General features: G+C 37.2%; 1 protein-coding gene across 5 annotated transcripts in view; it reads right to left on the reverse strand.

Annotated features, from left to right (window-relative positions):
- MUSK (muscle associated receptor tyrosine kinase) overlaps nt 1-16,412 on the reverse strand; it is a 99,001-nt gene extending 82,589 nt beyond the window's left edge. For all 5 annotated transcript variants that reach the window (XM_068552286.1, XM_068552284.1, XM_068552283.1 and 2 more), the window contains exons 1-2: nt 16,334-16,412; nt 4,694-4,820 (exon numbers count right to left, since the gene is read on the reverse strand). In XM_068552286.1, coding sequence (XP_068408387.1) covers nt 4,694-4,820; nt 16,334-16,412 — 206 coding nt within the window. The remainder of the gene's footprint in view (nt 1-4,693; nt 4,821-16,333) is intronic.
- Between the last annotated feature and the right edge of the window lie 362 nt (nt 16,413-16,774).

A 16,774-nucleotide genomic window follows, 5' to 3' on the forward strand; every position in this document is an offset into this window, starting at 1 on the left:
GATGTTGGCTGTGGGCTTGTCATATATGGCCTTTATTAGGTTGAGGTAAGTTCCCTCTATGCCTACGTTCTGGAGGGTTTTTTGTCATAAATAGGTGTTGAGTTTTGTCAAAAGCTTCTTCTGCATCTATTGAGATGATCATATGGTTTTTATCCTTCAGTTTGTTAATATGGTGTATCACATTGATTGATTTGTGTATATTGAAGAATCCTTGCATTCCTGGGATAAACCCCACTTGATCATGTGTATGATCCTTTTAATGTGCTGTTGGATTCTGTTTGCTAGTATTTTGTTGAGGATTTTTGCATCTATGTTCATCAGTGATATTGGCCTGTAGTTTTCTTTTTTTGTGACAGCTTTGTCTGGTTTTGGGTTTTGGTATTAGGGTGATGGTGGCCTTGTAGAATGAGTTTGGGAGTGTTCCTCCCTCTGCTATATTTTGGAAGAGTTTGAGAAGGATAGGTGTTAGCTCTTCTCTAAATGTTTGATAGAATTCGCCTCTGAAGCCATCTGGTCCTGGGCTTTTGTGTGTTGGAAGATTTTTAATCACAGTTTCAATTTCAGTGCTTGTGATTGGTCTGTTCATATTTTCTATTTCTTCCTGGTTCAGTATTGGAAGGTTGTGCTTTGCTAAGAATTTGTCCATTTCTCCTAGGTTTTCCATTTTATTGGCATATAGTTGCTTGTAGTAATCTCTCATGATCCTTTGTATTTCTGCAGTGTCAGTTGTTACTTCTCCTTTTTCATTTCTAATTCTGTTGATTTGAGTCTTCTCCCTTTTTTTTCTTGATGAATCTGGCTAGTGGTTTATCAGTTTTGTTTATCTTCTCAAAGAACCAGCTTTTAGTTTTATTGATCTTTGCTATTGGTTCCTTCATTTCTTTTTCATTTGTTTCTGATCTCATCTTTATGATTTCTTTCCTTCTGCTAACTTAGGGGTTTTTTTGTTCTTCTTTCTCTAATTGCTTTAGGTGTAAGGTGAGGTTGTTTATTTGAGATGTTTCTAGTTTCTTGAGGGAGGATTTTATTGCTATAAACTTCCCTCTTAGCACTGCTTTTGCTGCATCCCATAGGTTTTGGATCGTCGTGTTTTCATTGTCATTTGTTTCTAGGTATTTTTTTATTTCCTCTTTGATTTCTTCAGTGATCTCTTGGTTATTTAGTAGTGTATTGTTTAGCCTCCATGTGTTTGTATTTTTTACAGTTTTTTTCCTGTGAATGATATCTAGTCTCACAGCATTGTCGTCGGAAAAATACTTGATATGATTTCAATTTTCTTAAATTTACCAAGGCTTGATTTGTGACCCAAGATATGGTCTATCCTGGAGAATGTTCCATGAACACGTGAGAAGAAAGTGTATTCTGTTGTTTTTGTATGGAATGTCCTATAAAAATCAATTAAGTCCATCTTATTTAATGTGTCATTTAAAGCTTGTGTTTCCTTATTCATTTTCATTTTGGATGATCTGTCCATTGGTGAAAGTGGGGTGTTAAAGTCCCCTACTATGATTGTGTTACTGTTGATTTCCCCTTTTATGGCTGTTAGCATTTGCCTTATGTATTGAGGTGCTCCTATGTTGGGTGCATAAACATTTGCAATTGTTATATCTTCTTCTTGGATTGATGCCTTGATCATTCTGTAGTGTCCTTCTTTGTCTCTTGTAAAAGTCTTTATTTTAAAGTCTATTTTTTGTTTTTTTAAAGCAAGTTTTAGGTAGAAAGTTCTGTCTTTTTTTTTTTAAACTTTGGGTTTATTTATTTATTTATTTATTTATTTATTTATTTATGGCTGTGTTGGGTCTTCGTTTCTGTGCAAGGGCTTTCTCTAGTTGTGGTGAGTGGGGGCCACTCTTCATCGCAGTGCACGGGCCTCTCACCGTCGCGGCCTCTCCCGTTGCGGAGCACAGGCTCCAGACGCGCAGGCTCAGCAATTGTGGCTCACGGGCCCAGCTGCTCCGCGGCATGCGGGATCCTCCCAGACCAGGGCTCGTACCCGTGTCCCCTGCACTGGCAGGCAGATTCCCAACCACTGCGCCACCAGGGAAGCCGTTAAAGTCTATATTGTGTGATATGAGAATTGCTACTCCAGCTTTCTTTTGATTGGCATTTGCATGGAATATCTTTTTCCATCCCCTCACTTTCAGCCTGTATGTGCCCCTAGGTCTGAAGTGGGTCTCTTGTAGACAGCATATAACAGGTCTTGTTTTTGTATCCATTCAGCCAGTCTTTGTCTTTTGGTTGGAGTATTTAATCCATTTACATTTAAGGTAATTATCAATATATGTGTTCCTATTACCATTTTCTTAACTGTTTTGGGTTTGTTTTTCTAGGTCTTTTCCTTCTCTTGTGTTTCCTGCCTAGAGAAGTTCGTTTAGCATGTGTTGTAAAGCTGGTTTGCTGGTCCTGAATTCTCTTCGCTTTTACTTGTCTGTAAAAGTTTTAATTTCTCCGTCAAATCTGAATGAGATCCTTGATGGTTAGAGTAATCTTGGTTGTAGGTTTTGCCCTTTCATCACTTTAAATATGTCCTGCCACTCCCTTCTGGCTTGCAGAGTTTCTGCTGAAAGGTCAGCCGTTAACGTTATGTGTATTCCCTTTATGTTATTTGTTGCTTTTCCCTTGCTGCTTTTAATATTTTTTATTTGTATTTACTTTTTGATAGTTTGATTAATATGTGTCTTGGCGTGTTTCTCCTTGGATTTATCCTGTATGGGACTCTCTGTGCTTCCTGGACTTGATTGACTATTTCCTTTCCCATGTTAGGGAAGTTTTCAACTACAGTTTCTTCAAATATTTCCTCAGACCCTTTCTTTTTCTCTTCTTCTTCTGGGACCCTATCATTTGAATGTTGGAGCATTTAATGTTGTCCCAGAGGTCTCTGCGACTGTCCTCAGTTCTTTTTATTCTTTTTTTCTTTATTTTGCTCTGCAGTAGTTACTTCCACTATTTTATCTTCCAGGTCACTTATCCGTTCTTCTGCTTCAGTTATTCTGCTATTGATTCCTTCTAGAGAATTTTTAATTTCATTTATTGTGTTGTTCATCACTGTTTGTTTGCTCTTTAGTTCTTCTAGTTCCCTGTTAAACGTTTCTTGTATTTTCTCCATTCTATTTCCAAGATTTTGGATCATCTTTAGTGTCATTACTCTGAATTCTTTTTCAGGTAGACTGCCTATTTCCTCTTCATTTGTTTGGTCTGGTGGGTTTTTACCTTGCTCCTTCATCTGCTGCATATTTCTCTGCCTTCTCATTTTGCTTAACTTACTGTGTTTGGGGTTTCCTTTTCACAGCCTGCAAGTTCGTAGCTCCCGTTGTTTTTGGTGTCTGCCCCCAGTCGTTAAGGTTGCTTCAGTGGCTTGTGTAGGCTTCCTGGTGGAGGGGACTGGTGCCTGTGTTCTGGTGGGTGGGGCTCGATCTTGTCTTTCTGGTGGGCAGGGCTGCGTCAGATGGTGTGTTTTGGGGTGTCATTAACTTAGTGTGATTTTAGGCAGCCTCCCTGCTAATGGGTGTGCTTGTGTTCCTGTCTTGCTAGTTGTTTGGCATAGGGTATCCAGACTGGAGTTTGCTGGCCGTTGGGTGGAGCTGGGTCTTAGCATTGAGACAGAGATCTCTGGGAGACCTCTTGCCGATTGATATTACATGGGGCCTGGAGGTCTCTGGTGGTCCAATGTCCTGAACTCAGCACAGCAGGCCAGAGCACCAAGACCCTGTCAGCCACAGGGCTTAGGGAAGCCTTCAGCCAAACACAAACATCGTGAACAGAGAGCACACCTATAGAAACCCTCTGGTAGTTTGCATTCCTTTCTCTATCTATGTATTTTAAATTGATTTAATAAACTGTATTTCAAGCACCTTAATTTGTTCTGTGAGCCTTCCTATTCCAGGACTTCTGGGATAGCTTGCCTGGTAGAGTACCTGAAGGCTTCTGCAGCCCAGGGTAGTTTCCCACAGTACAACATATATAATAGAAGGAAATGATAAATTTCAATTGGAGCTTAGTGAAAACAAAGATGTAATTTTTCCCCATCCAAGTTCATGGATGTGGAGTTCAAGTTCCAGTGTGTGGAGGAGTTAAATGCTCTAGTCCTAATGCAAGCTATGTGGCCTGCTAGAAAGCCAGTGGTTCCCTTTGTTACAGATTTTTAGAGTATTTTTGATCAGATAGCTATTGTAATGGGGAAAGGATAGCCTAACCTTTATGTGCCAAGTAGAAATTTTATCTGTTTGAGAGGCTACCTCACTATATACATCAAGAGTCCTTTCTGACTTTCAAAAGAAAAAGTCATGGTCACCTAGAGGTCAGATTCCTAGACCACATGCATCACTTGATCGGGATATTAGAAGTATAGGAAATGAGGCTGCTCCCTATTAACTCCCCAGAGTGTCCTGGAACATGTACCCCCAGAATTAGGATATCATGGTGTTTCCTAATTACTGTGAAACTTCTTCTAGGTCCTAACCTGGGATCCATGAAATAACCCTGACTTCCCCATATCAGTTAAATCACTTTATGTTGGGCAATTCTCTTAACCTCACTGAAGTTCAGATCTTACATTTATAAAATGAGGAAATTTGCATTTTACATATTCTAGAAGGTGAACTTTAGTACTGCCACAGCTGTGATTACATTTATGACAAAGATAAGTCACAAGGCAGCCTTGGGCATTCTTGCTGGGAAAAGGCAGAATACTTACTTAATGAGAATTTTATTTCTGGTCCAGGAAATTTCAGGCTGAGGATAGGATTCCACTGCACACATGAAAGTAGCCACTTCTTCAACTAAGGCATCCACTGTCTCAAGAGGAGTGGTGATGACAGGGGCTGAAAGGAGAGGAGAAATCAAACAAGAGCATTCTACAATACTGTTTACTAACTCTTCTGTAAGTAATCAGAGGCCACCACATACCTGACTGAGAATGACATTTCCCCATAGTAGAAATTTGCCAAAAGGAAGGAAAAATTTTGTGCAGAGGATTTTGTTGCTACTTCTAAAGTAGGCATTTGAGAATCAAAAGAGAAGGCTCTCAGGAGAGTCGGACTTCGATTTATTATATATGGGTAGAGGCAGATCCAGGTTTTGTGAAGTCCAAAGTTATATAATTTAGGTGTCCTTTTTAAGAAAAAGTATATAAAATTATTAATATAAAATGTCTGTTGCCTCCCTAACACCAATCAGCTTGAAGGGAATTGTTACTGAAGGGAAGTCAAAGTGAAAAGAGAAAGCAATCTTAACAATTCCTGTTTAAAAACAATTTTCCCCAAATTTTGTTAAAACATATGTTTATATGAACACATTGCTAGAAACCACTGGAGGTCTTAGAAGGGGGCTCCTGTAAATGAGAGGCTTTGAAGGTGAAGATTCATCAGATTTATAAAGAATTCACACCTGCATTATGAGTAGATCAGAAGAAGACTCAATACTAAAAAGACAACCCAAACAACAAATGAGCAAAGGATCTGAACTGACTGTCTCCAAAGAATGTATACAGATGGACAGCAAGCGTGTAAAAAGATGCTCAACATCATTAGCTATTAAGGAAATGCAAATCAAAACCTCAGTAAGATACTAGTTTACACACACTAGAATGGTTATAATAAAAAAGAAATATAACAACAAATACTGGCAAGGATGTGGAAAAATTAGAACCTTTGTGCATTGTTGGTGGGAATGTAAAATGGCACAGCCACTGTGGAAAACAGGATGGTGGTTCCTCAAATAAGCGTAGAATTAATATATGATCCAGCAATTCCACTTCTGGATATATGCCCAAAAGAACTGAAAGCAGAGACTCAGATAGATATTTGTACACCCACATTCAAAGCAACATTACTCATAGTAGCCAAAAGGTGGAGCAACCCAAGTGTCTGCCAACAGATTAATGGATAAACAAAATGTGGCATATCCATTCAACGAAATATTATTTGACAATAAGAAGAAGCAAAGTATTGATACATGCTACAACATGGATGAAACTTGGAAACAATAAACTAAGTGAAAGAAGCCAGTCACAAGAACGACAGACTGTACAATTTCATTTATATAAAATATCCAGAATAGTCATTATCTGTAGAGACAGAAAATACATGAGTGTCTAGGAATTGGGAAGAGAATGGAGGGATTAGGGAGTAATCCATGGCTAAGGAATGCAGGATTTCAAATAGGTGTAATAAGAATGTTCTAAAATCGATTATGATGATGAATGCACAGCTCTGGGAACTGTATACTTTACCCAAAGAGACGGGTATGTGAATTATATCTCAATAAAGCTGGGGGTTTTGTTTGTTTTTTTTTGCTTGGTGTGTGTTTGTGTGTATGTGTGTTACAAAAAGAAAGACAAAAGGAAAAGAGGCTATTAACATGGTCCCTCTCTCCTCCCACCTCCATGAAATGAGGGTCACCTGGCTTAGAAGAACTGGGGAGGAAAGAGAAGTTAAGAAGGATGAGAATGTGTTGGTAAAGGGATGCACCCCACTTCAATTTACAAATCTGTGAATCCCACCAAAACAAAGGGGTGAGGTCCTGGTCACCTCAAGGGTTTGATGGTGTGAGAAAGTGCCAGCACCTGTATTTGGGTGAGTCTGAAAATCTACCCCATTGCATAATCTGATATAAAATAATTATCATCATCACCGCTTTGTTATTATTATTTATCAAAGATTTATTTATGATTTTTCATGGAGCAGGCACTGGGTTGACTAGAAGCAAAAAGATGTGTAAAGCACATCTCTGCCTGGTAAGAGTCCACAATCTAGATGATAAGGTAGGATAGATACATAAAATGATCAGCTATAATAGTTATGCCTGCTATCCTGGCATAATTGTTAATAGTACCCCCATACTCCAAAAATACCTGAGTTTGGACAGTAAATTATATGGTCATTTTAGTTAAAATGCAAGGTGCCTAGGAAAGCCAAGTAAGTAGTGTAAGCAATATTTTAGATGTAGGGTAGGGGGTGACAGCCCCATAAAACAAGAAGAAAAAGCTGGCACATTGGCCATTAAAAAATGCATCCAGTATCTAAATGAAACTTATTTTTTCAGTAAACTCAGAGGCAAACTTATTGGCTGAGAGTAAGGGAAATGGTGGTTGGGAGTGTCCACTTAGCCCATATCTCTTTCGTAAGTGTTATTATTTTCTTAAGGTCCAGTTTAAGCATCATCTCCTCCCAATCTCCCTGACTTGCTAGATAGAACCAAATGCCCTTTTCTTTAACCTTAGAACCAAATGCCCTTTTCTTTAACCTTGGGTCATCCTATATATGTCACTCATAGCGCTTGCCACAGAGATGCTATTAGAATGATTTGTTTATGTCTTTGTCCCACACTCAGTTATAAAAACCTTAAGCTTTGGGTCAGGGACCATGTCTCAGACCTCTCTCTATCTGGAGGGCTAGCACACTGACTAATGTATTGTTTAAATGAACCAAACTCTATTACTGAGGCCTTTATAAAAGGCATAAATTTTTTAAAAGGTTGAGAGAGAGTAGGTGAAAGAAGAGGGCAGAATTTTTAGGTGAAATGATGTCTTTTATATTTTATATCTAGGCAGCAAGGCCCCCCTTTTCCCAACTTTGCACTAAAATGACCATAAAAATATACAGAATGCTGTACAAAGAAATAAAGAAATTAAAAGTATTAAAGAATAGTGAAGGGCTTCCTTGGTGGCGCAGTGGTTGAGAATCTGCCTGCCGATGCAGGGGACATGGGTTCGAGCCCTGGTCTGGGAAGATCCCACATGCTGCGGAGCAACTAGGCCCGTGAGCCACAACTACTGAGCCTGCGCGTCTGGAGCCTGTGCTCCACAACAAGAGAGGCCACGATAGTGAGAGGCCCGCGCACTGCGATGAAGAGTGGCCCCCGCTTGCCGCAACTGGAGAAAGCCCTCACACAGAAACGAAGACCCAACACAGCCAAAAATAAATAAATAATAATTTAAAAAAAAAACAACTCACATTATTAAAAAAAAAAAAAAAAGAATAGTTAAGAGACATAAAGACAGACAGGCACTAATAAACTTCTAACAGAAGTTCCAAAAAAAATAAAATAGAAGAAATGGCATAGAAGTAATATGTAAAGGGATAAATCACTGATCATTTTTCAAAAGTGAAAAAAAAGCAGAAGTATTCACATTGAAAGTTTCCACTAAGCATCAAGCCAGATAAAGAAAAATAAATTCATCCTTAGATACACTGGATTAAAACTTTAGAAAATTTAAGATAAAGAAAATCTTAAACCTTACTAGAAAGAAAAGATCAATCACCTTAAGAAGAATGCCAATTAGGCTAACCTGATATTATTTGGCAACAATTGATACCAAAAGCAATGGACCAGTATTTTTAAAAGGCTGAGAAAAAAATAACTGTTAGCCTGGAATTCTATAGCCAGCTTAGATAATCATTTTTTAAAAAAATGAAGACAAAGTAAGTACACAGACAAATACTGAGAGTATTTACCACTGAGACCTTCTCTGAAACAGTTACTAAAAGTATATAAACTCCATAAGAAATAACTTGTACCCAAAAGAAAGTAGCCAGTGAAGAGAAACTGTAGTTAGCATAGATGGTGGTAAAATATAATTGCAATTTTAGACACTGTGGAATATATATTTTTTAAACTCAATAATTTTTGTGTTTATAAAAACAGTGGAACTAGAATTCTAGACAAACAATTATAAGATGAAAGTTTAGGGAAGAAGTTCAGCAGATTGTTAAAACATTCTAAGTTCTTTACTGTAAGCAGGAAGATGACAGAAACACTGAATAACTGTAAACATGGGGAGAAAATATATGGTTAGAGACATATTGTTAAAATTTCATTAATGCTTACCACTAAAATAATAGATTAAAAACCAAAACCTCCAGACTAGCAGAAGAAAAAGAGACTAGAACTGTATCAATTAAAAAAAAAATGATGAAGAAGCAGAAAAGGAGGATAAATAAGCCAAGAAAAGGTATAGTTAACAGAAGACACAAATTAATGTGGAAGAAACATGGCCAAATATATCAGAAATCACAATAAACACCCATGGTATAAACTGATCTATGGAAAGACAGACACTATCATACAGGATTAAAAAACACAAAAGACATGCCTAAATAAATTAAAACAGAAACATTGGATATAAAGAGAATGGAAAATACATATGAAGTAAACACTTCTCAAAACAAAGTGATAAAGCAATAAAGTAGTACTAAGTACTACTAAGTACTACTTAGTACTAAGTACTAAGAAAAAATGGAATATAAGGTGATAAGTAAGCCTTTAAAGAATGAAGAGAAATACTTCTTAATGATAAAAGGAAGAATCCATCAGGAAGATACAACAATCATGAAGCTTAATTATTTAAAAATATAGACTCAAACAAAGCCCAAACTAAAATTAATATTTCCAGAAGATATAACAATGAAGTAATAGGCTACTAAATTTTTAAAGAAAATTACACACACACACACACACACACACACGAGAGTGGAAAAATGAATGAGTAGCAAAATGTTATAATCATTTACCTCCTAGTTGTGAGCATTATGTGTAATTTTGTATTTTTGCTTTGCCATACCTTACAGCAAAGTATTACAGGAAAATACTATATGATATTTAAAAATATGTAAAATTAATATATATTATCTTTGTAATAAAAAATTATAGGACATAAATCAGGCCACAGAAATGTTAATTTTCCAATGCAGTGGAAGCAAATTTGTAATTGATAACAAAGTTTGAGAAAGTCAATCTCTTAAGAAAAAAAGCAGATTTTTCTAAACAACTAATGAATGAAATAAGCAATCAGTCGCATAATCACATAGATATTGAGAGATTAAAAAACAAAAAATATTATAGTAAGGTCATAGGATGCAGGTAATGATGGGCCCAAAGGTTAACTGATAGTATTGAATGCTTTCATTGCCTGTTGAGGAACTAGACGGTAAGAGGTCCTAGCACAGGACCTGAGTTCAAATCCCTGCTCTATCACTTCCTTCTCAGCTCCACTGACTCACTTAACTAGTTGCCTTGGCATCTTCAGCTGTAGACGGAGATAATAAAACCACCGCATAGGCTTGTCATGAGGATTAAGTAAGTGAATATACATAATGCATTTAACATTGTCCATGGTCCATATGGAACACTCCGTGTTATTTGACTCTATAATTTAGAGACAGAAACCTGAACTGTTCAGCTGTTCTCCCGGTTTCTGTATTACCTGCAAATTACCAATAATACTTCTAGGAGTCTATCCCAAGGAAATAATCCCCAAATGGAAAGGCATATAGATGAATTTCACTGCACAAAAATAGATTAATTGTACTAGATTGTACTAATTGTATGAAAGTGGAAGAAGAGTTAGGCACACAGCTTTGTCTTCTAGCTGTGGTCTACTGGAGCTGGCTTGTACTGGCTTGCAAGAGTCAAGTGTTAATTTTTCAGAAATTTAACAAGATAATGGAATAGAGCCATTATTAAAAACTAAATTATATAAATTTGATTAGATAAATTATGTTAAAAACAAAATAATAATACTCAACATTTATCACTTTCTAATTATTTTTCTATATTTTACTATTATCTATATTCTTGTGGTTATTTACATCTAATGTCTGTAGAAATTGTAGGTGTGCTACTATACATCTCCTCCCAACTCAGTGTTTGTTGGTACCTGGGTATTGGCTGTGACTGGAGCATTTATACTTCAGCAGTCAACAAATGTAACATATCAGGGCCTTTTTTCCTCAGAGAGGCAAATGTTCAACATATATTAGCAACTGTTATCTAAACAGGATACTATTTACACAGTCACTGCAAATGGTAGTTTGAAGATATTGATGATATAAAATATTCTCATACTTTAGTGGCAGGGAGCAGAATTGCATAAACAATTTTATTATGATATCTTTTTTTAGGGTATGTAGAAAAAAATGGAAGAAAATATATCAATATGTTAACAGTCCTGGAAGTGTGGGTGATTTTCTCTTTTACACTTTTGTATATTTTGTGTTTTCAATATCATTCTTAATGGCCGTGAATTATTTTTACCCAAAACCCCAAACTTTATTCATCAGTTTCTTCTCATTCAACATACAGATGCAGAAGTGACAGAGTTAACAGACATAATATTATCTTTCCAACGAGGCAACACAAACTCTGTTGAGATCAGTTAAGATCAAAGAAGTAAATCTTAGAATGTCTTGATAAACTTAGACATGGAGAAATACATGAGCTCTTACTAAGAACAGCTTCCCTTAATGTTCAGTGGCATGACAGTTTTATGTGAGATTTGACTCTGTTTTTAATAATTTTAGCATCTAAAACTGATTAAAAACCTGCTATCAGCCATGCAATATACTTTTCATTCATGATCTCATTTATTTATCACAACAAACGAAAAAGCAGATACTTTTATTATTCCCACTGGCAGATGAGGAATGAAGGCGACGAATTGTTCAAAAACTTGTCTAAACAAAACAAAAGCAGGAAGTGATAGAACTGAACTTCAAAGTTAAATTTTATTGAAAGTACCTATCTTTTAACTGTAAGCTATACCATGTCTTCAGTGTGGTACTACTTACTCACAGAAAGGGAAAAAACATGATTGACATCAATATCAATATCAATATCTATAGGCAGAGTATAGTCAGTTAAGTCCACTTTGCCCATATTCCAAAATTATCCAAACAAATCTGCTTTCAGATTTTTACTGGCACAATCACATAGTTGTATTTAATGATATTTGTTGACTCAGCAGACCGTCTCCTGTTTGCTTTCATTCTACTATCCAGCTTTCATCTCAGCCAGGGCCTGTTTAAACTAGGACACTATTTCTTCCCTCAATCCAAGGACCACATGAACAACAAATACATGAAAATAAACACAATGCTTTTCTGTACCCAAAGAGTAACTTAACTTGAATACTAGCTGCTGAGAAGGATATGATATTACCCTTTTATGGGCTCTAGCACATGGCCATTGACATACCAACTTCTGAGTGACCAGCTGCTGACTGACATAACCAAATGACCGAATAAACAAAGAAGTCAGGTGTATTTGCTCCTTTCTGTTCTAGTAAAATTAGGGCTCAGACTTGGAACATATTCATGCTTTTCTAACATCATGAATACAGTATTGTTTTTTCGGTATGACAAAACACTTTGGTGTCAGAAATTTTTCAAATCCCCCAAAGAAAGAGGATGTTCATATCTTAGAAACTGACACATTTATTCTGCTGGTGATGTAATCAAACATAAGTTATTTTTTCTTATGATGTCTTTGGAACTTGTAAGGTTCATTGATCATCTCAATAATTATTGTTATCTCACTTATTAATACTGTATCATTAATTCTTTGTCACAGAACACACTCTTGGTCCTTGCCTTTGGGAATGACACTGGGGACAGGCAGGTAGGAATTCTGGGTCAGCCTGTTAGAATTTCTGAAATGACCTCTCCTGGGGGGCATTCCTTTGGGATTAAGAGATGATTTCATAGGGACTCATCTAAAATATGCTTGTTCCCCAGAAGTGATCACGCCACCAATCATTGACAATCCTTAGCATAGCACATAACGTTATAAGTTGAGCACTGGTAGGTCCTTCATTTTAGGAGAAAACTGAGGCTTACAGTGACTACATGCTTTCCCTAAAGACACACAGAAAGGCATTGGGGACTAGAAAAGGAACTCGATTGTAGCATTCTCTTCCAGGCCTGCAATATCCTTGTTTCACTTTCTTCATTATTTGACCTAGACGACATGGTATGTTGCCATATAATCTCAGCTCCCTTACTCTCTAGTCCTTTAGCTGCACTGACCCTGGAAAGTACCAATCTTGAACTAATCCAACCAGCTGTCTTCACTGCTCATATGTTCATAAAGTATTGTTGGATAAAGTGAAACAACAGTGGATCAGGACCATGATGGGCATGCAGTCTCCAGCCCCAGCGGGTGCTCAGCAAGGACATATGGTCCTTCTACATTCTCGGATCCACTTCTCTCATCTTCCTGAATGGAACCATTTCCTTCAGGTCCTCTTAGTCATCCCTTACTTGTCACTTTCCCCCAATAATCTCACGTCCTATTTCACTGAGAAGTTGCCTACTTCACCTTTCGAAATATGGTAGAAATCTTGCCATTTCTGCTCTTTTTCTGTTCTTTAAGGTCAATAATATTTAAAGCAACTGTGTTTCCGCAAACGTGGAATGAGTTACTCTTTCAATATACGTTAGTATAAAACATTCATCCAGGACTTGGTGTCCTGGATTTCAATGACAGCTGTGCCTGATCTGACTTAGTCATGTGTCGAATTTGCGAATTCTATCCCTGTAGACGTATGATTTAGAAGAAGAAGTTACTAAAATATGCCTCAGGTTAAATCACTTGAGACTCAAGAACTTCTAGGTATGGTAGTTATGGGGTAATTTTAAAACTGGAATTTGGACGGGAGTTCTTTGTGTGTAGCATGTTAACAAATTCAGGGCTGCTTACATGAACTCCTATACTCCTCCAGAAAATCCCACTATACACTTAATACTCCGTGATAAAGCGTTAAATATTATTGAAGAATGTGGTTAAGGCGAATGTTCAATGAAATGTTGACTATTTTCATACATGACAGTTTATAAAATTTTCCTCCTCATGGTTTGATACTGAGCTCATGATTGAAAGTAGTACTAGTTGAAATGATTCAGAAAGATAGTGACTTTTCCCTTTGTCTTTGAATATTAGGAATATCAATTAAATTAAAACTATAACAATACACTATTAATTCTACAAAGTTGGTTATTAATTTTATTGAGGAAATCCCATGCTGATGGTTGGAAAAGAACCCATGGAATACTCTTGCAGTATTTTAATTGTGTCAGTTTATTTTGTGATATATTATGCTGCAGACACCTTGATTCATTCACGATAAAGGACTTAGGAAAAAGGTATACCATCTAAAAAGCCTCTTCCCGGGGCTTCCCTGGTGGCGCAGTGGTTGAGAATCCGCCTGCCAATGCAGGGGACACGGGTTCGAGCCCTGGTCTGGGAAGATCCCACATGCCGCGGAGCAACTAGGCCCGTGAGCCACAATTACTGAGCCTGCGCATCTGGAGCCTGTGCTCCGCAACAAGAGAGGCCGCGATAATGAGAGGCCCGCGCACAGCGATGAAGAGGGGCCCCCACTTGCCGCAACTAGAGAAAGCCCTCGCACAGAAACGAAGACCCAACACAGCCATAAATAAATAAATAAATAAATAAATAAATAAATAAACCCAAAGGGGGGGAAAAAAAAAAGCCTCTTCCCATTATTGCCTTCTGCCAAGAATAGAGAAAACAACTAGAGATATTTTGTGTAGAACAATTTCATTACTTTCAATAGTATTAAAATAATCGCATATTAATGTGTTTTTTTGTACCAATATATTCCATGTACTTCAACATTTAAAATTTTAAGGATTGTGTTTTCATGATAATGTTTATTCTCAGAACTGGTAAGTGTAGTTAATGAATGTTTGCTCTTCCAGGCCTGGTGTTTTGGCTAAGGCTGGTGTTAAACCCATATTAATTTAGATTTTACAATAATACTCAAATACTCTCTTTGAGTAGGCTAGGCAAAAATATTGTTTTAATTTTTTGATTTTACAGTCTAATTAAAGCAGTAAATAAATTATGAACAAATAAACAAGGTTGGGGTAACAATCTGGCTATTTTATTTAGAAGTCGGGCTTTTGGCTTTGTTACATTTATGCCACCGTTTTTGAAGTTTTCAAAATAAACATAGTGTGCTTCACCTGTAAAGTTTGGAAGCTACAAATCTTCTCTTTCTAGAATATAAATTAGGAGGTTGGGTTTGGTTTTTCTTCGTGCACGAGATTCTAATTTGAACCAGAAAATCAATTGTCCTGCTCCTTGTAAGACTGGATTTCAGTAAATTTTAGCATTTAACCATGTCATTTTTATGTAACTTCATGGTTTAGAATAGCACAAATAAATTTATAACAATCCATAAGTCCAAACATCCAGGTGCTGCCTTTCCGGACATCCGTTGTATGATCAGGAAGTATTAAAATAATCTGAAGCCAATGTTCAGTCTTTCTGGCTATTATTAGCTATTTGGAAAGATCTAGATTCTCTTTTATCTGGAGCTACCTTAAAGTATTAGTTGACAGACATTTAAATACATTTGAAGATACCGTTCTACTCACGTAAAATAGAAAAAGAAAGCAACAAAACAACATAAGTCTATGAAATCCGACTGTTTGTGAAGAAAGCTGTATCTTGTTAGCATGTGAATTTTGACCTTGTGCTTCCAGAGATTCTAATGAACCACAAAATCTAAGCTATGTTTCCCATCTACATACAATATATTACCTTCACTTATCTATACAATACAAACCTGTTCAGTTCTTTGGTAAAGTAATATGAAGGGAAAATAATTCATTTGAGTGTGTCATAAATCACAGAACCTTTTTTTACTCTACTGTAATACATTTAATTTGAAAATTCTGTAACATCATTCAATCTGCTTTCTCGTGTCTTTGTAAAAAGATTTCAATGAAGCCTCCAGTCACTTCACAAGTCACCTATTTTCCTATCTTTCTTCCTGATTTGAAATACCCTAGTCTCAGTTTCATAACACGCTGGCCAGAAACTGTGGACATTCTTGCTACTGCAACAGGTGTTTGTCAGTTTCTTAAGTTGCTTTCCTTTCCCCTGAGGTGGTGTTATTTCCGGTACATTCCAAAGGCTCTGAAAAAAACCTTTCACAGTCTCTTGCCAAACCAAATCATGGCTCCAGCCTCTAAGTTATTGAGAACCCATTGTTCTTCAGGCTTTTATCTTATAGGCACTTGTGTGTGTCTTTCTCTAATTCCAATGTGGGAGGAACTAAAATATTGATTAAGAGTTTTGCAAAGCTGAAACTGAAAATGGAAATGATTTTTGTTCAGAAGCAAACACTCTGGATGTCTGGGAGTGCGGTTGATTATATTCCTGGCAAACCTGATGTGAAAAGGTTTTCATCATCCATTTAGACCACCCTGAAGTTTGACATACACATAAACAAACTGACCTCGATAACTTGCAGTCTACCTGCTAATGCTTCCCCTGTAAGTGAGGCCTCCACATGCACTGAATGGCTGAACTTTTTATTGCAGAACTTAAGCAGGGGAGGGATAGCAGTAGAATGGAGACCATCAATCAATTGCTTATTTATACAATTTTCTCCCTCTCCATATACTGCACCCCTACTTCACCAAGTAAAACCTAAGCATGCCATAATATGAATCAGCCATGGTCGGAACACACGCATGCACCTCAGAACTATGATAAGGCAAGAGAAGACAAGATTGCTCAAACCAACCTTTTGGAAGTTTCTCAGTCCCGCTGAAGGCAACCAAAGTAAGAATATGTACCAGTGGAATGTTGACAAGCTCTCTCATGATTAATCCAGGCTCAGGCAGCAGAAAGTTCTTTCTGGACAACGCAAGGAAAATGCCCCTCCAGTTTACATTTTAAAGCATAGTTTGTTCCAAAAGGGTTGTCTGCTAATGACTGTTTGTGTCAGCAGCTCCACTGACTCTAAGTATAATCAGGAATTCTCAGACTTGGCTGTAATGATGGACACGGCCAGCTGGTGAGTATCCACTTAGGCCAGTAATGCAAGTGTAGGGCTGGAGGAACAAGGGAAAGAAAATCCCTTTAGAATCCCTTTTAAGACAGTGGTAGAAGGACAATACCAGATGCCTTTTGCAACCATCACTGGATTTCCCGAGGTATAGTTATCCTGGTCTTCTGAGTCAGC

Source organism: Eschrichtius robustus, chromosome 10 (genome assembly GCF_028021215.1).
Source record: "Eschrichtius robustus isolate mEscRob2 chromosome 10, mEscRob2.pri, whole genome shotgun sequence".
NCBI classification, from domain to species: domain Eukaryota; kingdom Metazoa; phylum Chordata; class Mammalia; order Artiodactyla; family Eschrichtiidae; genus Eschrichtius; species Eschrichtius robustus.